The 27340-nt window shown below is 46.4% G+C and overlaps 1 protein-coding gene across 1 annotated transcript; it reads right to left on the reverse strand.

Annotated features, from left to right (window-relative positions):
* Positions 1–336: 336 nt before the first annotated feature.
* Positions 337–27053, reverse strand: sptlc3 (serine palmitoyltransferase, long chain base subunit 3). Its single transcript, XM_056291994.1, is given in 13 exon segments — positions 337–829; positions 831–905; positions 1667–1796; positions 3048–3183; positions 5386–5512; positions 8429–8648; positions 10609–10714; positions 12542–12635; positions 14666–14790; positions 19748–19896; positions 21745–21899; positions 25524–25715; positions 26835–27053. Coding segments are annotated over 13 exon segments (1656 nt in total). The 5' UTR covers positions 26943–27053; the 3' UTR covers positions 337–790.
* Positions 27054–27340: the final 287 nt, after the last annotated feature.

Genomic DNA, 27340 nt, shown 5'->3' on the forward strand with positions numbered 1-27340 from the left:
CTTCAGGAACCGTTTGGCTCAGTCATCCGTACTGGAAGTCATCATGACTCAATGGGAAATTGACATAATACCAAAGGGACGGTTTAGGTATCCGTCTGTATTAATCACTGTAAGTGTGCTGAGCATATTTACAGTAGGAGGCTTAATGCCGGTCATTTACTTTTATAAGCCGTCGTCACACAGCCGTTAGCATTCGTTAGCGGTGTTCATGTGCACCAATGTGGAACAGTTTTTTTTTTCTTTCTTGCAGAATGGCCCACAGGCATTACTGGATTCACTCATCCTCACTGCTATTTCCATCTTGCAGAAGGAGAACGACTCGTGTTCAATGCTTAGACAAACTGTTTTATTACGCAAGTGTGTTGTGCAGAAATCCTGCAGAAATGCCTGCATAAAAACGTCTTGGCATGCCTTAAGAGGTTTGATTAGCAATAGGAGTTAAAAATAAAACTTCCTTGCAACTTAAAGTAATAACATGAAAATCAATAATGTTTTTTTTTAAAACAGCAGATAGGCATTTACTGTGTGAATCTATATATATTTTTTGTCTATATATAAAAAAAGTGCCTGAGTGTATCTCATCCCTGTTTCAATACATTGCATTCAAAAATAGACAGTAAAGTCATTGCCTTTGTTTATAAAATATTTACCTACAAATCTTAAAAACATATACACAGCAGCTGCCACCTGTTTGGCCTGTAACTGTCAGGGGTAATACCCGTAAGGACACCGTCAGTTTCTGCTCTGGCACAGAAACTTACAAGACCCTGTCAGGGCGTCTGGGTTTACATTAGCTGTCTATCTCCGAGTCCGTCTCGGCACAGACGTCAGGTCGGGGGGGGGTATTTTCGCCGGGAAAACTTCAGACACAGGGCGTCTCCTACCTCGTTCAGGTGGTGCAGCACCTGAGGACAGACCGCGGCTCTGTTACGTACTTATGACTGTCATGCAGGTGTAAGAAAAATAGCAGTGCCCAAAATACAGAATCAAATCATGTTTACTGGCCGTGTAGGTTTGCATGGAATGTGACTCTGGTTTCGTGGTTCTCTCTGTGTACTTCATGTACAGCATTATTACTGATGGGTATGGCATGGGATTCATATGCTGGCAAGATATACTGTCATACTACCAAGCACAAGCCATAATAACATACATGTGCATGCCTGTGTGTGTGTGTGTGTGTGTGTGTGTGTGTGAGAGTGAGTGAGACTTGGTGTGTGTGAGAGAGTGAGTGAGTGAGTGTGTGAATGAGTGACCGAGTGCCAGAGAGAGTGAGTGAGTGAAAGAGTGTGAGTGAGTGAGTGAGTGAGTGAGTCAGTGAGAGTGTGTGTGTGAGTGAGAGAGAAAGACTGTGTGTGTGTGTGTTCTTGTACTTCTACCATTGTGAGGACAAATTTGAGATTTTAAGCAGACAGGTTATTTTGGCCAACCAATTCTCTCAGGGTGTATTTTAGGGTTAGGACTTGGATTTAGGGGTAAAGTTAGAATTTCAAAGTTAGGTAATGAGTTAAGGTTAGGCATGTAGTTCTGATGGTTAAGGTTAAGGGCTAGGGAATGAATGTAGTCAATGAGGGGACCTCACAAAGTTAGAAGTACAAGTGTGTGTGTTTGTGTGTGTGTGTGTGTGTGTGTGTGTGTGTGTGTGTGTGTGTGTGCAGATTTCTACCTGGTCTAGCATGGCTCTGGTGTGTGCTGCAGACAAACAGAAGCGTGCCCGTGCCTCAGTAATTGGTGTGGCTGGGAAGCCGACAACCACCACACCAATCCGCCTCTCTAGCATGGCTCGTGAGAAGGCCCTGGAAAGCAAAAATAAAACACACAACCGTCAGGGAGGAAATACTGGTCGTAACAGAATCAACAGTTATTCTAAGCATTTTAAACTTTGACTTTTGTTTGTGCATTTGTATGATTTTATCAATTTGTGGTGACACGATAAAGATTTCCTCATTCCTGATTTCGTAACCATTTTCAAGCACATGTGCCAGGCATTTATCAGCACTTTGAAAATTAAGATTTGTTTTTAGTTACACGCAAAAAAACTTTAGTTATATGAAAAAAAGCCTCTGTGTCACTCAAACAACATCAGCAGTACAAGGACAATTATAATAATCATGATAACAACACATGGACTATATCGAATGAGTATATAGTAAGGGAAATGGCATGGCTGAGGATAGACAAGACAGACAGAACTAGATAGAAAGATCTGGATAGATGTAGACATAATTCTCATACATTATTCCATAATTTTTTTCTTTCAGCATTCCATGGAGATGCTCTTCTATATTGTACAAAAATAGTATTTTCTTTGGCTGTACAAACTGGAAGATCAAAACAGCAGAAAATAACCTCATGAGATTTCTGAGATTAATCCCGCTAATGCCTGTTTTGGTGGAATGTCCCTTTAAAAGGCACTCTCACTTAGAAATTGTATGAAGCTAAGGGGACGTGTTGTACTTATGTCATATATATATATTCAAATACACAGAGAGAGAATAAAACAGGACATGATGGAGAGAGAGAAGAAAGGAAGGAGGAAAAGTGACGAGTTTGAGGACACTTGGAGATATTTGTTCCTGGGTCGGTAGCCAGCAGCACAGTGAAGCTCAGCCATAAGCTCTTGTTAAACTGGTCTTGCAGATGCCAGGCTTTGTGTTTGTGTTTTCCACAAGCCCGTTATCTTTGGCAGGGTTTGAAGGTGAGGATGAGCCTCGCATGGCACACTTTCTACACCGCTGACTCGTGGAACATCTGGAGCACCTCCCGTAACCCACCCAAAGTCATGCAGAGAGGTGAAGGCTGACCTCATCTGGAATAAGAGCTGCAATGTTTTTGAAACTAATACTAATTACTTCAAATTAGTCAATGCGGAGTAGTACCTCCCACTGCCACTAAATCACATGCTGAACACATTTTGTATGACTGAACGCCACACACTGAGAAGCAAATGCATTTGGCAATGCTCTGTTAAGATAAAAGCCATGAAAATGTAAAAGAATTTTTAAAAAAAATGCCCATGATGCTATTGTGGTCACAATCGTACTTACACCACTTTTCCCGGCATGTAGAGCAGGATGGGGACCACAGGCGAATCGTCATTACCATAAATGATAAAGCCCATCTCCTTCAATCTGGCCCTGAAGTAGCGGGTGTTCTCTGCCAGTTGCTGGATCCTGCGGATGCCTACAACAATCACAACATGGGTCAAATACACAACTCCATTCACCGCTTCTCTTACGGATCTCTAACGCGCTCACGCCTATTGGAAGGTAAGGAGGCATATTGCTGTGCCAGGAGAGGACATTCCCTGTCAGCAGTAGCTAGCGGGACGTGACCCCTCGCGGAGCACCAGTTCATCTTGATTCCTGCGCCTCCATCTGGGCCGTTCCAGCCTCGGCGGCGGACTCGCTTGTGATTACAGCTCAGCTGCAGCAGATGGTTCAGTTTTGTCCGCCTGACAGCATGCTGCACATGCTCGCGCGCTGCCAAGACAAGGACTCACAAATAAGAAGCGATGGATTTTTTTTTTTTTTTGCACAAAAAGGCCAACTCTGGGATGCCATTGGAGCGTGGCCATGAATGAGTGAAACCGAATACAAATTACGCTTAAGTATCCCATGTATTAAAGAAAAATATATTATGCTCATCTGTCTCCACGGGGAAACTAATGATGTGGATCGCCGGAGAGCATGGCCGCCCGATTGCAGCAGCAGGGTTTGGCCCGGCCGAGCCTTGGAACCGAGCTCTGTTTCCCTCTGATTACCTGGGAAATGGATTGGCAGATTTTTCAAAGGGGCGCAGGAGGGCATTTTAAATCCCCTTATCTCAGCAGAAAGTAAAAAAACAAAAACAAAACAAAAACACTTGGGCATTTGCCAAAAAAAAGACCCATTTTGTAAACTGTCCCTTCCTGCAAAGATGGAGGGCACAGAGGTCAAATGTTTGCTGCCAGACACCTGAATCAGACGCTGAGTAGGCGAGACTTTGACTATGGACCGGATGAAAATTGTACCTGTTTTCAGAGCTCCTCTCGTGTGCGAGTTTCATTAAAATTCGTTTTACAATATGCAAGAAAAAAACGCAAGAGGAAGAGAGAGCGAGTGACAGAAAGAAGATAGCCAAATGGATGCAGAGACGCGTACAAAAAAAACAGGCATATTTGCTGAGATCATGTGACTTCTCACGCCACTGTGTGTTTCAGTCATCTTGTGCTGGACAACGTAGCTGGTTGTTCCCCTCCTCCCCGTAAGACGGGTCAAGACCGATTTCTCCGCGATGAACAGCCATTTTCCTGTTCCTCTCCCGGCCAGATGAGAGAGTTACTCATCTCGAAACAGAACTTACCTCAGTCATAAGACATTAGTCCCGTTCCTTTTCAGTGACGAACCCGTTACAGCGATAGGAGACACATGTCGGCAAAGTCTTCGTCAGTGCTCTTTGTAGCTATTCCAGTAGACTCGCAGAAATTCTACACTGTATATGAGACATTCTGCACTATGTGTATATAATAGATGTAATGTAGCTCACATGGAGGGTGTCTTCTGGCAATGTGCAAAGTCTTAGCCATATGGCTGACACTCCTGAGGGCTCTAGAAACGGGACCTATCATCAAGGCCATCATGGCAGCTTTACCAAGGCCCTGCCCTTACTATGACTGTTTTCCCTTATGTTGACCCGTCACCTTCGAGCAGCTAGTCGCTGACTTAAACACTATCCCTTTACTTTGTTTTTCTCCATTACTGATGCGTTCTCCCCTGTCTTTGAGTGGCGTTTCGCAAAAGCATCAAAAGGACTCTCTCGCCACTGGAGGGTTATTGACTCAATAACTACTGCAGCTTCATTTCCCGACTACGTGAATGATGGCGAACACGACTCTGACGTTGTCCCCTACAAGTACCACCAGGTCTTATCGCTGCCACAAAAGGAAAAGAGGAATTCTGTAGTGACGGCGCAACCGCTCCGGTAATGACTACTTTGCTGGCCTTGTGTCTGAAGCCATTACAGCAGAGACTTTTCAGAGGTGCGGGTCTGGTTCAGGGCGCACATGTGAAACTGATTTCCTGCGTACCAGGGTCACGTGTGCACAGGGGCTGGACATCCTCACTCCCTCTCTCCCACTGCAAGACCCCCTGTAATTGCTAGCACGTTTTCTGATCAAGCAGCTGTTTAGCCTTTCTCCCAGGACGGGCCTCTTTTACAATAATGCTAACATAGGTGTTGCCTTCTGAATTTTTTTTTTTTGCCATACGCACGTACCTTTTCCTCATACATTCACATAAGAGAGCAAATCACGGCTGGATTGCAGCATCCAGCATGAGGACCGGTAAGACTGAGGCTGGGATTGAGGGGGAAGAAGCCGCATGTAGGAGATAGAAGGCTGCTCACCCATGGTGCTCCCATCCAGTCCCATGATGCACTTCATGGCACGCATGATCTGTTCGGTCACAGGTGGAGACATGGCGGAGGCATACACGGCGCTGTGGGAGTGGCTACGCAGGTAGGCCACCAGCTCCTGCAATGGAGGACAAGGATTCAGTGTCGTGTCCATGACCAAGCATGATGACGAGATATCTTAAACATTTTTTTAAATTGACCTTGTGTTCAGAACTTTTCATTTAAGTCATCAAATGTTGAAATGAATGAACAAATGTGAACAAGCTGTAAACGAGCCTTTTTTTTGTAAATGTACAAATGGGAGAGAAGGTAGAGGTATATTTCACTTTTCCCCCCCCAAAAGAAGAACCCTGTATTATTAAGTAGGTCTCCCACATGGTGAAAAGATTTCAAGTGAGCCCTAACACATAAAACGTGTAAGCATTTACTTTTCAGTCATATCGTATTTGCTTCAAGATCCTTTTTTTTTCTAGAGTCAGCTTATAGCTATAAACATACATCAGTCAAGTCTTTTGCATGGCAGAAAAGATGTGTGCATATCAACAATGTCACAAATACATCAGCAAAACAGAAACCACCGTTACAGAACCGTGGCCTTGCACTAGTCCTTTAGGGCCACTAGAGAGAGCTCATGTATTGTTGACACCTGAGGACCAATTAAGATGTAATTTCTTTGTCAACTCCCATCGCTTATCTCAGCCTCATGCCTGTTGCCTGTGGAGACAGACGTTGGGCGTTTTCCCATCCTCTGCTGTGGGAGCACTAATTTGAGGAGGAGTGATGCTGACGTGAGCCAGAGAGAGGATGGTGTCCGCGGTCGACGAATTCGTCAAGCGCTTGTCGAGAGGAGAGCCGGATTTCAGGAACGCCAGACCGATTCGGTTGTGGTCCCCGTGGAGCATGTGTGCCTAAGTGGTCTGAGGTTGGAGCAGACCTAGAGCTGTGATGGGCTGCCTCTTGGTGGCCACGTGGTGGCCGGTGGGGGTGGGGGGGTGATGACACAGGAGCCGGAGATACCGTCTGGCCACCATTTCCCCCCACTGCCATCTGTCTCCACTGGGGCGGTGACGGCAGCCCCCCTCACGCACATGAGAAGGGAAGTGATTTTAGGGGAAATACTCAGACCAAGCAGAGGAACCCCTGAACAACTCGACATCTGTTTCCATTCAGGTCTGGGGATTTTCACCGCTCTAGGGGCCTGGCAGGATTTTGGTGTGACCAAGATAAACCGGTTAAGAGAACATGTCCGAAATTCATCCCACATCTGGGGAGTGGGACACGGAGCACAGGGCTTAGTGTTTCCTCTGCTCTGCGGCCTTAATGCCAATGTCACAATATGTGGCCACAACTGCGGAGCCCATAGACATCGAACACACAAACACACTGACACACGCTTGTACACAAATGGCGAATGCCATCTTGGTGCATGGGCAGAGGGTTTTAATGAGTAAAGGCTCTACCATGTGAGGTTGAGGTGAATTATATGGAGTTGGGAGTCTATTCATTACGGCACTTATTTTTGGTACGCTCATAAAATAGCTATAACATGACTGTTTTCCAGAACACATCTGCGGAGTCTTTACTCAGTCAACCTGAATCCACTTAATATAGGACTTTGGGGATTTCACCACAACAACAAATAAGTTAAATCTCAACGCGCGCTCTCTCTCTTGCTCTCTCTCTCTTTTACTTCTCGCGCTTTCCGAGCCATTTACTACAGCCAGCTGTCAAAGGAGGCAGCGTGTTGGTACTTCAAACATTATCATGCTTGTTAAAGGCCATTCTGTCAAATCTGGAGCGTAGTTCCGACGCCCGCCACAAGAAGGGGCTGGCTCCTGGCCAGCTTTACCTTCTTATTATGGCAGAGAAAGGCTGAGCCGGCATGAGGCATGGGCCGGAAGAGAAGAGTCCCCCCGATGGATGCCTAATTCAAACAACATGGCCGTTTCCTCTGTTGCTTTCTAATCAACTGCCGCAAAACTGGTGTGGTTATGTACTAAAGTGCACTTATTAATGGAGTCACAAGGAATTACAAAGGCAAAGAGACACGGCCCGGGGAACATTTGTTGGACACATGACAATTATATGAGTGGGATGAGATAAAGGCAGATGATATATGGTGTTCTGCATGTGTGTGCGTGTGTGTGTAGAATAGTTTTGCAACTACTTTGAGATTATTTAAGACCATTTTAGCCTGCTTAAGTGCTTATACTTTACGCCTTCTCCGTGTTTATGCAGCACAGATAACAAAACATTTCAAAAACGAAAAATTCCATTACACCGAGGGCAGTCTGGCGGCGGCCGCGCCTGGCGTTGACTATGTTTTGGTGTTGTCGTGTCGAGTGCGGGGAGGTGTGTCGAAGGTGTCTGGCCGGGAGAGCTGGCGTTGGATCGGCTGGGGGGGGCTGGTCTGCTGCGTCCGGTGGGCCCAGGGACCACGGCCCTGCCGGAGCTGCGCCCGAGGAGGAAACACCGAGGGCGGTCTGACAGGATGTGGAGGCGGGGCAGGCTAAGCTAACTGCTAGCCCATGCAGACCGGCAGTTCCAACAGTCATCCTGGCGTAAGCTGTCTTGGACAGTGAAACATTTGTTTTTGTGGATATGTTGGATATGTGTTTTTATAGTTTTGTAGTTTTTTTGTAGTTTGGATATATGTTTTTGTCTTTGTGTTGCACCGCTGCGGGCTGGGGGAAACGATATTTCGTTTCATGTTAGTTGTCAAATGTGCAGCGCTTTCAGATTTGCTGCTAAAACTTTGAATCCACTGTTTATAATTGGCGGGTAGTACAAGCTAGCTTTATAAGCTCCTACAAGACTTAGAATACTTTACATAAATGTAAAATTACAATACATAAATGTAAAACTACAGCTAGTCATCATTTACATATTATATCGTAAAATGATGAGTAAAATGGCATTAGTCATGCACGTGGATTCACCGTCATGTTTCTGTGTGGCGAAAAACTTTGTCTTTGACAAGAATCCTGAGGAAGTGCAAATGTGTGAAGAGGAGAATCAAAAGAGGGATAGGAACCTTCTTCCCGGCGATGTAGCCTCCTGCAGCCCCAAAACTCTTCGTGAAGGTGCCCATCATCACATCCACGTCGGCCGCGTTCACATCGAGCACCTCCGTCACGCCCCTCCCCGTCGGTCCCACCGCGCCAATGCTGTGGGCTTCATCCAGGTACAGGTAGGCCTTGTACTTCTTCTTCAGAGCCACGATCTCAGACAGCCGCACCACCGAGCCCTCCATGCTAAAAGGGAGAAATGTTTTGGTGAGTCCTCCGCACTACATTTAGAGTCCGTAACCCGCATGGACACACACTCGTGGACGCCATAGACCCGACGTCGGGATTAGTAGTGTCTGACGTACATTCAGATTCAGAAAACTTCATTAATCCGGAGGGACACTGTTTCTGTCACGGTTGCTGCAAATGCTCAGAAGTACACAAGTCAAGAAAGGAAAAAAAACAATCAGATAACCAAGGGAAAGAAAATAAAACTTAAAAAAAGGCTTCAGTACATTTTCAGTTCACTCATTTCAACACAAACTGTCTGAGGGCCGTTCGCAGGTCAGCTGAGTAGAAGGCCGTTTTATGGCGAGAAAAAAAAAAAACAGAAAAAAAAAATCAATTTCATGGATTGACTGGAAGGGAGGTGAGACCTCATACACTGCAGACAATCTCTGCCTGCAGGCGACACAATCCCACACACCCCAATCTTCCAGGAGTCCATCTGCCGCCTTCTCCTTTTTATTTTTCCTCCGCCGTCTCAGGTCTGGGCCTCACCTCGGCCTTTTAAGGTCACAAGTGGAAAGATGGAAGTGTGCATCACCGGGGGAACGGAGCGATCCCAGACCTGCTGTCCCCCGCCGGGTCGCGGAGACTCCGGAATGACGGCAGACAGGCGGGTTTTTCTCGGGGACTAATGTGGACACATCAAAGGAGGGCCCAGGAAAATCGCTTAAAGACACTCCACTCATTACCCGAGCCTCTTCGGAAGGGTTCGACGGAGCATTAGCTCTGCCAAGGCCAAGCCTACAGCCCCCAAACACCATTGCCACCCACCACCACCTCCTTGTAATGTCATAGTTATCGTCCGATAAGACGAGTTTGACGATGTGCAGTAAAGCCGTGGGGATTAACAGGGCAGTGTGTTTGCAGCGGTGCTGTTAACGTTATCGCTTCTTTGGAGCCTTTTGGTGGCCATGCTCAAGGTTTGCTTTCATATTAATTTCATTAGCAGCCGCTGGGCGATTGTAGTATCGTAAACTCCCCAGCAGATTAAGGCTGTAAAGAACATGTGTGTGTGTGTGTGGGGGGGGGGATAATACAATACATGATGAGTAAAAGGAGAATAAAATGATTTTTTTTTCAGAAGGACTAAAACTGGGGAGAGGGAGGAAACTGAGGAGGAATCGTGGGGTGAAAGAAAGGAGAAAATAGAGTGGACGTGATAAACAGCTGCGGCTAGAGGTGTAGCAGAGTCAATCTCCACAGCTCCATTTGGCTCTGATTTGGAGCTAATGAGCAGATGGAGAGGGTCACGGAGGCTCTGGATTGCTCACTGCCAGGAGAGACACACACACACACACACACACACACACACACACACACACACACACCCCACAAGTAATCAAACGGTACCCTCCATCCACACACACACACACACACACACACACACTCTTATTCGAGGATTGAAATGGAAGCAACTGAAATAGATACACACACATCCACACATTTGGTGCCCACACACACATGCACACACACACAAACATACACACATAAGCCAATACCCACTGTTATTCAAGGATAGAGTGGAAGCAATTAAAGTAGATACACATATGCATGCAAATACACACACACACACAAACACATGCACACACACGTATACACACTGTTATTAAAGGACAGAAAGGGAAGCAATTGAAATAGACGCCATCATCCTAGGCGCCGCTAAGCGCAGAGGCTGAGTGCTGTCCTCAGGTTACAAATCAAGACTTCTCTACCTGTGCAGCGTCTGATCCTGCATGTGCTAAACTGCACTAAAGAGCCCCCGAGAGCTTGCATAGACTCTTTCAACAGATTTAAACAGATAAAAGGACTAGAGGTATGTAGTTGTGTGTGTTTTTGGGTGAGTGTGTGCCATGTGTGGTATGTGTGCCTGCAGCTCTTTCCGGAGTGCGTATGTGTCTTCAGGAGGTTTCCAGCTGACCTGTAGATGCCTTCCACCATGATGAGGATCTTCTTCCAGGGTCTGTGGGTGCGGGGTTGCCCAGAGCACACGGCCTCTCTCAGTAGTTTCTCGAGACTCTTCATGTCTGACAACACAAAGGCACACAGGTACAAACATGCGTGCGTGCACACACCCACGCACAAACACAGCGAATGAACAGAAGAATCAGTGTATGCAGATTATGTATAAGGGAAACAACTCTGGGCATAACCTTTTAAACACTGCAAGTCAGTGCCGTTGCTAAAAGGATAGATGGTAGCCTTAAAAACAGTATTATAAAGTGTGCCATCACAAAAAAAAAAACATACAAAGCAAAACCTAGATATAATAACCACCACAGATAAAACAACAACATGCAATGTGCAAAACACATGCAGACATGCAAAGTCTTAACACCAGCAGAACACAAACAACAGGGTACAATAATGGCTCCCACTGGGCAGGGCAGTTCACGGAGTACACAAGGCACTGCTTTATCAGCCAGCAACACCTTCCGCAAACTACAAACAGGAACCTCAGCTGTATGAGGCTAATGAACACCTGCCATTTCTATATCAGACAGGATTACCGACTGTGCCAGAAACTGTAAAGTGGGTCTGGCCAAAGGTCCCAGCAGTAGGGTGTAGGTGATAGCTTGCAATGATAGTGGAATAATGCACTCATAATAAAGTTTTTTTTTTTGGGGGGAGAAAAAAACCCAGTGGCATTTTGCAGTTTGTAATTTTATTAATGGATGAGGTGAAACTATTGATGATTACAGTATTTCTCAGCTGCAGGTATGACATGTTAAAACAGTAGATGGCAGTATAGAACAGTTTAAGTGTCATCAGCAGTACAAATCACAACCACTTTTCAGCAGAGGGCCTCAGGACGTCTCCAAAGAATGATATTGTGGTTCGTGATCCACTTTCATACCAGAAGACTGCTTGCGGCTCGCATACCATATCACCACGCCGCGATCAAAACAGGTTTGTTTTATTTGGGCGAACCTGTTGGCTGTTCAGTCTCGACACTAAGCAGTGCAGAGCAAATTCAGCACTGAAACACAACAAGCTCTGCTCTGAGACAGTTCAGCGTGCGAGTCCACCGCCTCTGCACACCTCGTGTGTTCCCGGCTTAGCCCCGACCATCTCCTCAAGTTTCCTCATTGTCCCAAGAGAACAGGACTGCTGTCCCGTCAAAGAAACCTTTTGTCTTTATTTACTTCCAAGCCTTTTCCACAACACAGAGAGGCCCCTTCTAACAATTTCAGAGCGGATGAACCGGTTTTCCTACTCGCTGGTATGTCATGCCATCATAGGCATCCTCATAGAGTATTCTAAACCAGGCATCCCCACAATGCTCACCAGGGATTTTGGACCTCGCGGTGCACACTGAAAAAAAAAAGTCCTTCCCAGCTGCTGTTTGTTCAGTCTTGGTCCGTCTTCGGCTGTTGTGGCCGAGTGCAGCGGTATAACCCTCTTGGTAAACAGAGGCCTTGCATTTTGATAAAAAGAGTGTGCGAGCCTCCTGCCCCATCCCAAAGAGAGAGGGGGCGGGTACTGGGAGGGCAGAAGTGCTGAGTTGCCTGGGGCAGGTTCTATCACACGCTTGGCCTCTGGGCTGTGCTGGGAGGCACCCTAACTGACTGCTTGTACCTGTCAGCACCTATTTGCTGCCAGAGGTTAGTCTCATTTGTCCTGTCTTCTTGCAAGAAGCAGGGATGTTTCTCATGCCCGGGATATTGAGTGCTAAATTATTCATGCTTCATTCTTCCCCCCCCCCCTGCTTTTTAAAAAAAATGGAAATGGACAACGGGACTGAAGAGATTGAGTTATTATTATTGCTGTGCGTTGTCTTGAGGAAGGGTCTGTCGAGCCAACAGAAGCAGCCACGAAAACAGAACTTCAGAGGAGAGACTGGCTGTACTTACTGTTGTGCTTGAAGACGCGTATGGTCGCTCCTGACAATCTGGCTCCCAAGATAAGAGATGTGTGATTTAACTCATCACTCAATATTAAGCAGCCCTGAAAAACACCAACAGAAAAAAAAACAAAAACAAAAAACAACTCAGTTCAAAAATTTCCTCGTAAGGGTCCTGCATTCTAATGCAAAACCGAATGAAAAAAATAAAATATATGTATTTTATATGGAACTAAAATTCAAGTAATAAACAGGAAAAAGTGAAGAAAACACTCTTAAACTTGACTAAAATGAAAATCAGCCTCCATCATAAGTGAGACAATGAGTCTCGTGTTTGTTTTTATAAAGAAGTCTTTACTCGCTGAACAAAACAACTCGACTCGCACCTGAAATCTAATGAGCAACATTGTGTGATTTTTTTTCATTAACTTATTAAGATCTGGTGTGTGTACCCTGCACAATAAATCCAGACCTCTGGCACTTCAATACACCATTTCATTCCACTATCGCCTCAGATAGTCTGGTGCTGGTATTGTCTCAATACCAGCGAACGAGACGTGATCCTTTATTCGTGCACAGGAAGTGATGCGTGCTACAAAGAATGATAGAAATTAACGCGGGATTTTAGCTTCCACTTCCTGTGTGGGAAGATGGCGGTGCAAATTCACATTGGCGGCGGCCTCACCCCGTAACATCCATGCAGTGTCTTTGTCCACATCTGTATCTTAAGTTGTCTTCATTTGATGGCTGGGAGAGCTGGCGCTGGATTGGCTGGAAGAGCCCGGTCTGCTGCGTCCTGTGGGCCCAGGGACCACGGCCCCTGCCCGGAGCTGTGCCCGAAAAGGAAACACCGAGGGCGGTCTGACAGGACGCGGAAGCGGGGCAGGCTAAGCTAACTGCTAGCCCATGCAGACCGGCCGTTCCGACCGTCATCCTGGCTGGCGTTCGTTCCCTTGGACAGTGATTTTTTGTTTAGTTTGGATATATGTGTTCTTGTAGTTCATTTAGTTTTTGGATGTGTTTTTGGCTTGGTGTTGCACTGCTGTGGGCTGGGGGAAACTATATTTCATTTTATTTCCTGTACTTGTGTACAGGAAATAAAATCACAAAATATTCCTGATTCCTGATAGATGTTTTTGTCTTCAGCAGTGGCTTGTTGTGGTAGAGGTTGCAGCAAAATACCTGCGGTCCACTGCTGAAGAAAAAAAAAAAACAAAACACCTAAAATCCCACGTTCACTTTTTTATCATGCCTCGTAGCGAGTGTCATTTCCTGTGCCCGGGGAAACGTTCACGTCTCGTTTGCTAAATCAGCATAGAAATTACACAATGTCACTTTAAATGCCATTAAAACGATCAGTGATTGCATTATGGGTCCAATTTCGAATGCCGTGTCTCGAAAGTCAACTCAGTTTATTCATATATTCCATGCTGAAGCTGCGAGCGTTTGCCTGCGTGAGTGCGACTGACATATTCCACTGTGTACGCTGACAGTCTCATTGCCCGGTCTCCTCTGTTTGACCGGGGTCCAGCTGGTCACCTCCAATCCTACCAGCAGCTGTCACTCGAGAAACTGGCAGTCTGTGTAATAGAGGCTTCCAGTCAACCGGTCACTACAGGGCTACTGCTGGTGTCCTCCAATGGTCCCGGGGGGATGCTACACCATTTGAGCTGCATAAACAACCCCCATTATTGTCACTTAAGCCCCGAGCCTAAGGCAGCCGCCTCCTCCTCCCTTCCAGTTCCATCAGAGACACTCGTGCTGTGCGGAGCCTCTGGCAGCCTGTGGCCGTCTGGGTTAACTAGGCTGGCCCTACCGATGGGCCCGGGTATGGGTAATCATACCCTTGAGTGGTGCCCTTAACAGTGCCTGCCCTTTCCTGTCTACACGTCTGAAGTGACTATGTGCGCCCACAGCCACCCTCCTCCTGGCTATTGTAATGTTTAATTATGATTTTAATTAATGGGGGCTGGGTGGGGAGTTGTTAGCAGCCGACTTGAGTTGACTGTTATTCATTAATTTAGGCCATATGCGAGAGGGGAACAAAAGCTAGGCTAATTAGATTAATCTATGGCACGCTTTAGGGCCCGCACAGCAGGATTTCCTTTGTGTGACATGTTTAAAACAAACACACCTTGCCAACAAGTGCTGGGATGTTCATGGAGTTGGTGGCAAAGCCCATCCCAAAGGTCATGGAGGCCTCGACGCCAAGGAAGGTGGCAACAAGTCGCTCCAACTCTTCATGGAGACTCAGGTTACCTGCAGGGCAGAAATCACAGAAAGCTCTGTCTCTCTCTCTCTCTCTCTGACAAAGCTTAAATCGATTTAGCGGTTGATTTATCTGGCAGTCTGACAGGAAAAAAAAAAGCCTGGAGATTTGAGCTAGTTATTTGTCACTGCCTCGCACTCTGTGGAGATCTGGAAAGATTTACCGAGATCTCAGTAATGCTAAATTTATATTTTGGCTGCACGATCCTTTTTTTCCGGCTCAGGTAACATCAAGGCAATAAGACCTGAAAGGTCTAAAAAAAAGAAAGAAAAAAAAAGGCCCTACAGCCCAATTTGGGACCAAAGGCAGGTTCTAACCCACACTGACAAGGTACATGTAGAAAATTAATCAGTTTGTAATCTGCCGTCTGACACGGTGTTTTTCTATTCCGGGCGATAAAACGTGGCTTTTCTGACATTTTCTGGGTGCTTTCAGCCCTTCCCTCCCAGTCGGCTGATAATAAAAAGAATTACTGATATAATTGTGTGCCACAGGGAGAGACGAGAGGCAGTGAAGGGCTCATATATAACTTTTATGTCTCTCTGGGCAATAGTACTTTACTGATGTCTCACAACATATTGGCCTACTGAGGCAAAAGCCACCCAAAACTGATCTCACAGTGTGGCCCATCTGGCTACTTGCAGAGTAGCGCTAATTCCCCCAATATTGCTGTTGGATTCTCTTAATGACTTTTATCAAGACGGAGTACAATAGTTATCCATCCTCTCCACTGCACAGTCGTTTAGCAGCGATGATAAACTAATATGGTGAAACCCAACGTCACCGTCATCGCTAAACCACAGAATGCTTGTCGGCCTGACTTATCCGAACATCTGCAAAAGGCGTGCGAGGCAGATTCTCCCCGGGCGGGCTGCCCGGCTCTCACTCGCCTCCCACTAAATGACATTTACGTAAATCCATTCGATCACCATCGTTAATGTGAAGTAACACGGAGGGTGTCCTCCGTTTGTTTGTGCGTACGGTGAACGTGCGATATCGCCACCTGCCAACAAGCGAACACTGAGTTGTTGTAATTCACGTCAGTGAGAATATGACAGAAAAATGCGTGTAGAAAACAGGATTGGTAAGAAAAGAGAGTGGAAGAGAAGTACACGTCTGCTATAAACCAAAAACTCCAGGCAGCATTAGGCACCGGGTGTTGAGTGTTGTGTAAATAGATGCATAAGGCAATGAGGTAGCTCAAACATTATGGCGTTTCCTGTTTGATTACTTTGCATCAGGCTTGGCGCCAAGTCAAATCGACTCGTACATTTCCTCAACCACTCAGTCTCTGCACCCCGGCTGGCACGTCCAGTGTTTTTATGTGGCTGATTTGGCGCTCGGTCTCTTAACGGAGGCTTTTAGTCAGCATCAGCTCCAGAGGCCTGCTTCCTGATTGGTATGCTAACCTCCAACTTTATGTGCTGTGGTTCTAACTAGCTAACCGCCACTCGCTCTGGTCTTGGGGCTTAGCTCATCTTTGTCAATTGTCCGTTGAAATTACACAAGACATCATCCCACTAACCAATTTTTTTATTTTTGGAATTTTCCCCCAGTTGTATCCGGCCAATTATCCCTCTCTTCCGAGCTGTCCTGGTCGCTGCTCCACCCCCTGGCGATCCGGGGAGGGCTGCAGACTACCACATGCCTCCTGCGATACATGTGGAGTCGCAGGTCGCTTCTTTTCCCCTGACAAGGAAGAGTTTCATCAGGGAGACGTAGAGCGTGGGAGGATCACTCTATTCCCTCAGTCCCCCCCCCGAACAGGCGCCCCGACCGACCAGAGGAGGCGCTAGTGCAGCAACCAGGACACACACCCACATCCAGCTTTCCACCTGCAGACAGGGCTAATTGTGTCTGTAGGGGCACCCGACCAAGTCGGAGGTAACATGGGGATTCGAACCGCCAATCCCTGTGTGGTAGGCAACAGAATACACCACCACGCTACCTGGACCCCCCCCCCCCGACCTATTTAGCAAGGCCTGCTGACTGTGAATGGCAAATTACTGTTGTCCAGGCTGGACCCAGAGTCTCTCTACTGCAGGGAAACAGTAAAATCCACACTGTCACATCCGGAAGCCAAGTGTTGATATTATCATTGTGAAGAGATTTTACAACCCGGCCCAACCCGGCAGAGTTAGTCATTTATTCCCTTTACCTCGACTACACGCCTTTGTTGTAGGAAGATTATACAAATAAAGTCCAAGTCTGAGTCTTATAACATCTAGTGGTGTGTTTGATCGCTATTGGGAATTGTACTTGCGATGCTGCGGTACTATTACTGCTCCTGTCACTGTATCGTATATACAGTCTCTACCCCTCACTCGGTAATCATAGGTGATCGGTCTTACTTTTAAAAGTATAGTATCAATCCGTCAATGATGATGTGAGTTGTAAAAAATTGCTAGGTTACCCATGAGGCCAAGTGAATGTTTGGCATCCGTTTTTTTAAGCCCCTGCCCACACACACACACACACATACACCATTGTATAGAGGGGCAGATGGACACACAGATAAACACACACAGTAAATGGGATAACTTCCTCTCCACATGTCTAATTCCCACATGCGTGGCTGTCAGACCCTTCATCAGACGACACAGGATGAAGAGCTTGTCTTCAGTTTCGACACATCACCAATCCAAACACAACACAAACCCGCAAAACAGTATTTATTGCTCTCCCTTTAATCATTTGCACTTAACAGTCTGCCAGACAAAAATTGTGTTTGGTCGAGTATTTTTCCTGTTACTTTGGCTGACAAACGGACATTTCTAACATGTCCTGTTTGTTGAGGAATCTTAAATATGGCCCTCTCAGATCTCGGAGGGGAACAGCGGTGTCACTTCAGGGTTACATAAGCTGTAATAACTGAATACTTTCAGTGCACTCTCTGTCTCTGTGCCATTTCACCGTGACACTCAGTAATTAACTGTACTGCAAATCTCACTGAAGTGCACCCATTGTATTTCCCCACAGAAGGAGGACAATAGTTTATTCCTATGGAACCTCAGGATCCGGACTTCGGCGTTCTTGGCTGAAGTCATTAGAATATGTGCAAGCCTTCAATTTTGGAGAATAAAAGGAGCTATAATATTAGATAATACGATAATGAAGCCATAATCACCCTTTTCTTGCAGCACAAAGCAATGGCTGAAAGTGGCAGCGGGAGAGGAACGAGGGTGAAGACTGCTCAATGCCGGGGGAAACTATGTTTGAGTTGAAACATGGGCGATGGTGGCGTCACTGCTCAGATAGAGACACTTGAGCATTTAATAATTACTGCTTAATAAGAGAACGGAGGGGGGGGGGTTTATTGGTTAACTCTCTCAGCAAGCCAAACAAAACACATCACAAACATACACTAAAAACCAGGCCTATAGGGCGTGCAGGTAGCATAGCGGTCTATTCTGTTGCCTACCAACACGGGGATCGCCGGTTCAAATCCCCGCGTTACCTCCGGCTTGGTTGGGTGTCCCTACAGACACAATTGGCCGTGTCTGCGGGTGGGAAGCCAGATGTGGGTATGTGTCCTGGTCGCTGCGCTGGTTGGTTGGGGTGCCTGTCTGAGGGGAGGGGGAACTGGGGGAATAGCGTGATCCTCCCACCCGCTACGTCACCCTGGTGAAACTCCTCACTGTCAGGTGAAAAGAAGCAGCTGGTGACTCCACATGTATCGGAGGAGGCGTGTGGTAGTCTGCAGCCCTCCCCGGATCGGCAGAGGGGGGTGGAGCAGCGACTGGGACGGCTCAAAAAGGGGAGAAATCCCTCCCCCCCCCAAAAAAAGGCCTATATTAAAAACATAAATATATAAATAAATTACATGAATAATGGATGGTGTGTGTATTGAGGGGGGTTGTACTTGCACACTGACAAACAAACATGTTACTAATGATCCCATGTGGTGTTGTTTTTTTTTTTTCATTCCTCTGGTTGCCTGTGTTCCTGTCTCGGGGGTCTGTCAAGCCCTCTGATTGGCTGCAGCCCTCTGTGGTGCCCCTCAACACACTCTGCTGGATCCTCTACGTCTTCTCGAGGCCCGGCCGGCCCGTCTGTCCTCCGGAGATGCATAGCGTGACATCGAAGGTGCCAGAGGAGTAAACGTGAGTGACAGAGACAAAAGGGAAATCCTCTCTCCGGTAGTCTTCCGCAAAACGTGGTCTCGCTTATTTAAGATAGGGTTAGGGTTAACTCTTACCCACCTGTTTAGCCACAGGCGAGGTCTGGCCTGCAAACACGCAGACCTCGACACGGGGATTACTGGGACCTGATCGAGAGGGTTGAACATCCAGCAGCATGGCTTCATTTAGACACCATCAGAAGTCTGATTCAAGTTCAAAGAATAGAAGCATTCAAAATACATTTGAAGCTTCAGATCTCCTCCCTCCCTCTCTCGCTTGCTCTCTCTCTCGCTCTCCCTCTCTCTCTCACTTCCCTGGCTCATATCATATTCTCTGACTGTTTTATGTCTGGGGTGTTTCATGTTACATTACACCCTGATACCGTTTCCCTGCTGTTCTGACTGGACCAGTATGTAATGATTTCAGTTTATGCCCAATCGGTTCATAATTTAACAGAGGCTGAATAATTCATGTGACGTTGCAGCCACTGGAAGATAATTAAAGATTTGGGTAGTATAATTCATGAGAGCGATAATAAAAGATGGCTTATGCGATAATAGAGACAGAATTTCCTTTTTAGGGTCACCAGGGTCTGCCGCAGTGTTATGATGATTGATAAAGATAGACTGATTTTGTCTAAAGTTAAATTAGGTAGAAGGGGATTTTTCACCTGAATTGCGAAGTAAATATGTTGTGAACTGGTTTTTGAGATTCAAAACAAATGCTCTTGTTGACAAGAGCAAAGAAAGAGGTTCACACAAAAACTATTTAACGTCATGAGAAACAGATTTTCAGTTCTGGATCTGAAACTTGACCACAAACTCACCCATTTCCTGTCTCGTGCTGCAGACCCCAAGCCCATACTGCTGCGTTGTGTCGACCACAGTTTTCAGGAAGTCAGCGTTGTTCTCAGCAAAACCGAGGTAGTTGTAGGAACCCATGTTGATGACATTTTTGATGGTCTTCCCAGTAAACCTGCCGGGACAAGGTGTCAACGGCAACCGTCAATTCATATCCCGTTGCTAAAACTTTATGTTCCCATCACCCGCCGAGGCCTCGTTTTTTCTCATTTCACTTAACCTTCGTTTAAACCAGACGGTCTCACGGAGATTTAAAATTTTATTTTCAAGCGAGGCCCGGCCAAGAAAGCAGCAGCACAGGAAAAACACGAGGGAGAAAAAACACTTGGAACGTTTGCAACAAGGTTAGAAACGGAGGTAAAACTTTTCGTGATGAGGATGGTGTGCACCAGTGGTTCTCAGTCAGGTCCTCAGATACCACCAGTGCAGATAGTTTGCCTAGAGACCAGCTCCTGCAGTTTCCATTCATTCTGCAGTGGGTTTCGCACAGCGAGAGCAAAGCAAATAAAAACCCTTTTCCCAGTAAAAATCTCAGTTTTGGCTTTAGGGACCAGCAGCAAGAAATGGTCCTGAGACAGGAAACAGTATCTACCATCACTCTTCTAAGTGACGTTCTCACATAAGTGTTGGTAATTGCTCTGTTTATTTGTAATTTGATCAGTTACATGGCATTAAAAGGAGCTGAATATTAGAATAGAACTGGCATTTATACACCTGTCAGTTCATCTGTGGACCGATAGTAGATTCATAACAAAGTTTACCGAATATTTTCCACATAAGGGATGCATTTAAAGCTCTCTCAAGCTGGACAAAAAAGAGACTGCGCTGCCCACCAAAGTCCTTATTTTTCATCCGTGTACCAGCCTTAAACAAATGAACTGGGGAGAGATGAAGAGAGTGACTGGCTCCATATCCAGGTTGTTCTTGGATCTGAAACCCACTTGCATATTGAAGCTGTTTGCTGCTTAGGTCCATTTTATTTATTGCCCATAGTTGCCCATATTTACTACGCTGCACATCTCTCTGAAGTTTATAGAAGGTAATCTAATACACTGTTTTTAGCTTGTCTCCAGTCAGGATATTCTCAGGATATTCTTTTGAAAATCTGAAAGTCAGTCATGTATTTCTAGATTCTGCCCTCTGACATCAGACTACCTCGAAATCTTTGGCACTTCACCCCTAAACCGGGTGGGGTCAGCAGCGCATGCAAAGGGAGAACATTTCAAGTAAAAAGAGGATGGCACACAAGTTATTTTTTTCATCACTGCCAAAAATTGTGGTAAAGTTGTTTTGTTTTTTTTTGGCCAGTGTTGCCCAGTATCTCGGGGTTTTATCATGGTGCATGTCTGCAGCTCTACAAAACACGTTTCATGGATTTTATTGCGCTAAAGGAGTTTCATAAACTCACCAGCATCTTAGAGCTCACAAAAGTCTTTACACCTCTACAAGTCCATCTGCATGACTTTGTCCTCCCATTCCCCAGCGGTGATGGCCTGACTCTTCCACAGCACACATTTTCCAATCACATAAACATGCTGTCAAGCACGTAAGTCATGTTTACTGCCCCTCTGATGAGCGTTGTTCACAGTCCTATTAAAAACAGATTCCATTACCTCTGTTGTGCCAAGGGATTCTCAAGATTAACCTGCGTCTGCAACCCACTGTTTGGCGTGTCCTTGCTGCTGCATGCATGCTCGTATTATCACATCCATCCATACATGGCGTCCCATATGCATTCAATTACAATCATTCCCAGTCAAATAATGAGTGATGAGCTGCATGACTAGATATAATTCTACATTAAATTCTCAGAATTCCTGCACTAAAAACGGAGCTGTTTTGGTTTACCAGCACTAGAAAGACTGTCCTTGCCTGTAACTGCAGCAATTGCAAATGTGGGAATTAAGTCGCATGTGTGATTCCTACCCTCAGTCCTTATTGCTTCATGACTCGATTTCAATACCTGAATGTCCAGTTGTAGTCGTCAGACACCCTCTCCATCAAATCAAACGCGGGTCCCGGCAGGCTGCATACAGGCCGGTTCCAGTTGTCTCGTACCCTCATGTACAAGTTCCGAGTGTAAAAGTTCTCAAAATCCTGGTAAAGTGGTACAAAATCCTGCGGGCAGAGGGAAACATCTCAAACTATTCTTAAGAGAGCCAGAAGCATGGGGCAAAAGCAATATGAATCTGAGCGATGCACAAGGTTGTTTTGTGTATTGAGGTTGGATGGCTGACAAATCCTGGGAATTAATTGTGACAAGGTAGCAGAAAGGACTTTTGGACTATACAACAGTGCAACCTTCCCAATACAAAGAAATGTTCGCCTACTGCATCTGTGTCTTCACCTTGAACGAAGGCATCGATTAAACTGTTGAATTTTACTCAAACTTAACACAGCCCATTTTGCACATTGAATACAATCTGTACATGCAAACAGACAGAAAATACCCTTGAAAATAATGAGAAATATTTTCTGTTTGTTGTCATCATTCATCAAGAACTAACACAAGATTTTTACTCAGTTGACATATCCGAGTCAAGATTACACCATGTTCACTAACAAAAGTGAAAATTTTTTGCTGATATTAAAAAAAAAAAATTACATTTATCATTGTTTGGTCTATCCACCATTTCCCCCACTTGCGGCTCGTATTCTCTCTGCCTCTCACTCTGTAACAAGTTTGTGCAGAACTTATGAGACTCTAGGTTCCTGCGCTCCAGAGGTTTTCCTGTGAGGTAACAGTACGTTTCGCCTCTTTCTTTTTCAAATGTTCCCATAGACGTTCACTGGGGGTAAGATCTGGTGACTGTGGAGGGAGAAACCATACAAGTCAACACTCCTTTCTCCTCCTTGGACATCAAATAGTCCTTTTGATGTGCATTTCCGATCGGTGTCCTGCAGGAAAATGAACACCGTTCCACACAACTTTAAACCAGAAGAGAAGGCGTGCCTCTGTAGAACAGACTGCTACTTCTCTTTGGTCAGTGTGTATTTGATGCTGTGCAAGTCACCGACTTTTAGAATAAACAAAAAAGGGGCATCCGGGTGGCGTGGCGGTCTATTCCGTTGCCTACCTGTTACCTCCGGCTTGGTCGGGTGTCCCTACAGACACAGTTGCCCGTGTCTGTGGGCGGGAAGCCGGATGTAGGTATGTGTGCTGGTCGCTGCACTAGCGCCTCCTCTGGTCGGTCGGGGCGCCTGTTTGGGGGGTAGGGGGAACTGGGGGGGGGGGGGGTAGCGTGATCCTCCCACGCGCTACATCCCTTTGGCGAAACTCCTCACTGTCAGGTGAAAAGAAGCGGTTGGTGACTCGACATGTATCGGAGGAGGCATGTGGTAGTCTGCAGCCCCCCCCCCGGATCGGTGGGGGGGGGGCAGCAACCGGGACGGCTCGGAAGAGTGGCGTAGTTGGCCAAGTACAATTGGGGAGAAAAAAAAGGGGGGGGGGGAATAAGCAAAACATCCCCAAGCCAAATGTTGCCATCACCACGTTTGACTGAGGTTTCATGCACTGATACATTAACTGTTATTGCTGCCATTTCCTTGCATGAGTCCTCTAATTTTGAAACAAGACTTTCTTTCAGTCATTGACAGTGACGTTTCAGCATCTTTTGGCACATGCTGCCCGTTTCAAATTATTGTTTTGAGGTCCTAAGAAATGGTTTGGAAACTATTACTCTTCCGTTACGGCTGTATTTTGTCGGTTGCATTTTCACTGTAGTTTTATTAACTGGGGTTGGGCGTTATATGTTCAACTGGCTTTGAATCTTGGATGCGGCTGCTTTGCTGTCTCGTAAACGTGTTGACGTGTTGGTCTTCAGATGGTGTGGTTGCTTTCGGTCTTCCTGATCTTGCTGTGAACGAAAGAGGCTTGGTTGCTGAAAATCTCATTAGTGCGTGTTGTGCAGCCCATTTTAGAAACTTTCAGTTTGGCTGATATTTGCCGCCGGCAAAGTCCTTCATCACTCAGAACAATATGACCTCTAACTGCTTCGCCGAGCTCTGCTGACATATTTACGAGCAATTGCAAAAACTTTTGCAAAAACTTTTTTTTTTTCAAAACTAAGGCACATGCAATAGCAGCAATAACACAGAGGATGACATCAGTCCCATCTGTGTGCGGCACGAGCCCAACTCTTACTAGACCGACTGGGGAAACTGGAAAAAAGGTGTCCTGACATTTTGAGGAAATGATTGACAACGGTATGCCAAAAAATTATATCATATTCAAACTGTCCACGTTTCTTTTTATTTGTGCCAGTGTTTTCTGACATTCTTGAATAACAAATCTGACGTGAGTAAAAATTTTGTGTTTCGTTTCCAATGAACGATGAAAACATACAGATTGTGGTTGTGGACTCATAGACGAACACAGGACAGATTGCCTGTTTATACCTTCTGCAAGAAGCTTTGACAGCATTTATAAGAAGAAGAAAAAAATTCATGCTAACTAAAGCATTGCATGATAAATATTTAAAGTGACATTGTGTAATTTTTCCATACATTTCTTAAGATCTGGAGTGTGCACACAACAAATTGAGACCCCCGGAACGTCAATACACCACTTAATTCCACTGCTATCGCCTCATATTGTCTCAATACCAGCGAATGAGAAGTGATCCTTTGTTCACACCCAGGGAGTGACGCTAGCTACAAGGCATGATAAAAATGAATGCAGGATTTTAGATGGTTTTTTTTTCTTCAGCGTTGTTGGTGGTTGAGGTTGCAGCAAAATACATATGGGTCAGTGCTAAAAACTAATATAATAATAATAATGCCCGACCAAGCCGGAGGTAACACGAGGATTGGAACCGGCAATCCCGTGTTGGTAGGCAACGGAATAGACTGCTATGCTACTCGGATGCCCCAGTGTCCGTTCTGTGTCGTGGTATAACAGTGGTATAATGACCAAAACCAATGACCAATTTCATATGAAAAGATGGGTGTGACTATTAACTAGAGTTACAATGGCCATGTGTACTATTCAAAGAGGATTTGGGAATGTTTGCAATCACAGCATTGTAAGATGGTGACAGATGTACTCTTAGCCCCCCCCTGGTTAAGGGATGGTCATCCTGTTCAAACCAGCGTCCCTACCTATCAAGGATGTACATATCCTGGAGAGCTGGTCTGACGTGTTAGCTCTTCTATGTTGTGCCATCCTCTTGGCCAGCATCCGTTTAGTTTCCCCGATGTACAAGTCACAGCAATCCGCCTGGCACTTAACAACATACACTATATCTGAGAGATAGCTGGCTTGCATAGCACTGGACTCTTACTGGAGACTGGTCCCAACTGGGGTTTGAACCCACGATCCCTGGCTGGTTAGTTGGCGTCCTTACCTACTGAGCCAGCCAACTGCTTTTCATGAAGACTCATAGCGAGCATCATGTTCTGTAATATATTTGTCACTAAATAAATCGAAAAATTACCCAGTATCGCTTCACATCTGCAGTTCTTAAATTCTAAGAAGGAAAATCTATCCCTTCATTACCAACGCTACAACCTCATCAAGGACCAGAAAGCATGGCGTAACATAGGACCAACTTAAATCCGCAGAGGATTAATTAGGCCTTCAACAGATACTCTCCATGGAGTCCTTGTTTCACACAAGGCAACATTCGAGCGCAAACGGGCATCAAGCAGTAAAGCGAGGCGGACAACACCACACTGTATTTTAGTCATGCATGCAAGGCTGTATTCTAAATTTGTGTGGCTGTTTGTGTGTGTTGTACCAACCTTCTGTTCTTCCCTTTCCCGGGCAAGGTGGCACTTTTCGAGGCCCACGGCTCTGAGGAAGTCTCTGAAGTAGCCAAACAGCGTGACAATACCAAAGCCAAGATATGTCAACACAGCCACATACATGGGTGCCTGTTCAAAGGACTCCTGGCTATGCAGCCTGCGGGTAGATCCATCCCCCGAGTCCTTTTTCTGTAAAGCAAAAAAGGTCACAAAATCTTACCTTGTCGATGAGACCGCAATTACAATTTACAGCTGTGAAATTTAGCAATTATAACGTTTCTGGTGTCCATTCAGCACCTTTTGTCAGAAAAATCAAACACCCCTTCACTGCCTGGAAATACCCCCAAATAATGATCATTTTTATAAAAGCTATATTAACCATAATTCCTTGCTCGGGAATAATAATTTTAGAGTGAATTTCATGATTAAAGTACCCAAATTCTGCAGATGCCAGAAGCAGAGCTGGAAGTGCAGATCACTCAACGTGAGAATGCGTCAAACATGTTTCCATCATTTCAGGGCGCAGCAATGCAAACTGTGTGTTGCAGCGTCAGGGTGCTCAAAAATGCCAATGCACCGTGCTCTTTGGCACAACTGACTCAACTCAGTGGCTTTTGTGTCATTTGTTCTATATTTTAAGTGCTAATGTAACTGTTGAATGATAACCTTTACAGTGCTTTGACTGGAGGAGGGTAAAAGAAAAGAAAAGGCAGGGCAGTGCCGGGGCAGTTTCTCGGCACAGGTGAGTCAGGAAAGAAAATGGCGGCCTCACGACAGCAAGACGCGCTCCTGTGTTTGTTGTTTTTAGCTGAACAACAAGAAAAAGGCAAAAAGAAAGAAACGACGGATGAATTATGTGGCTGACGGCTGATCGCCCACAACCTCTCTTCCAATTAAGCGTACAGGGTTGTTTTGTTTTTTTTAAACCTGGAGCATGCGCAGTCTGCGCGTTTGCTATGCGCGCAATCCGCGTGGTCGTCCGCGTCTTTAGGGTCCGCGCGGACCCTCGTGGACAAAGGCGGGTGACCTTTGCGTCACGCGGACCCTTGCGGACGCGGAAGAGTCGGCCTTCAGCGCGGGTACGCGGGTGCGCCAGCCGCGGGTCCCCGACCCGTTACGGGTGAGACTCACTGCGGCTGCGCGGCCGGCCCGTTACGGGTCAGGCTCGCCGAACAAGGAACCGAACACGAAGTACAGCAACGGCGGGAACTGGGTTCCTTCCGTTCCCTCTCTCTTTGTTTTGCTCCGTTTTAACAACCAAACGCGGCCCCGTGTCAAGGAGCGGCAGGGGGGGCGCGTATGACGTACCTCTCTCGGGGGGCATCCGTTCTTCGTATGGACCCCGCCGCTTCGCCCATTCTGTCTCACGTCCGACTCCGCTTTCCCGCCGGGCACACGGACGGCGGGGTTCGCCATTCCTCCCCCCGCAGGTCGGCGTCGCCCGTCTCCGAGGTCCGCTCCGCGCGCGCGCCAGGCAGGAAGCCAGGTGACTTCCTCCTCGTCCCGCCGCGAGGAACGCCCGAGCTCAGCCGCGCATCACACCGCGAGCTTTTCCCCCGAGCGTGTCCGCGGGGGGGGGGGGGGGGGGGCGATACACTTCCGCAAGCGAAGAAGCCACGCTCGCGCTGCGGGGTTTCAAATCCCGATAACCTTTGGACCGCGTGGGGTGATGGGGCGTCAAACCAAGCCACGTGACTCTGCTGTGACTGACAGGTGCTTCTATCTGCAGGGGTCGTCAGCTTCACCACATTACCGACAATTTGGTTTTTTAAGTGGAATAGTTTCCCCCCCTCCTGAATATGCACCAGATTTAA

The sequence above is a fragment of the Lampris incognitus genome, chromosome 13 (assembly GCF_029633865.1).
Source record: "Lampris incognitus isolate fLamInc1 chromosome 13, fLamInc1.hap2, whole genome shotgun sequence".
In the NCBI taxonomy this organism is placed as follows: Eukaryota; Metazoa; Chordata; class Actinopteri; order Lampriformes; family Lampridae; genus Lampris; species Lampris incognitus.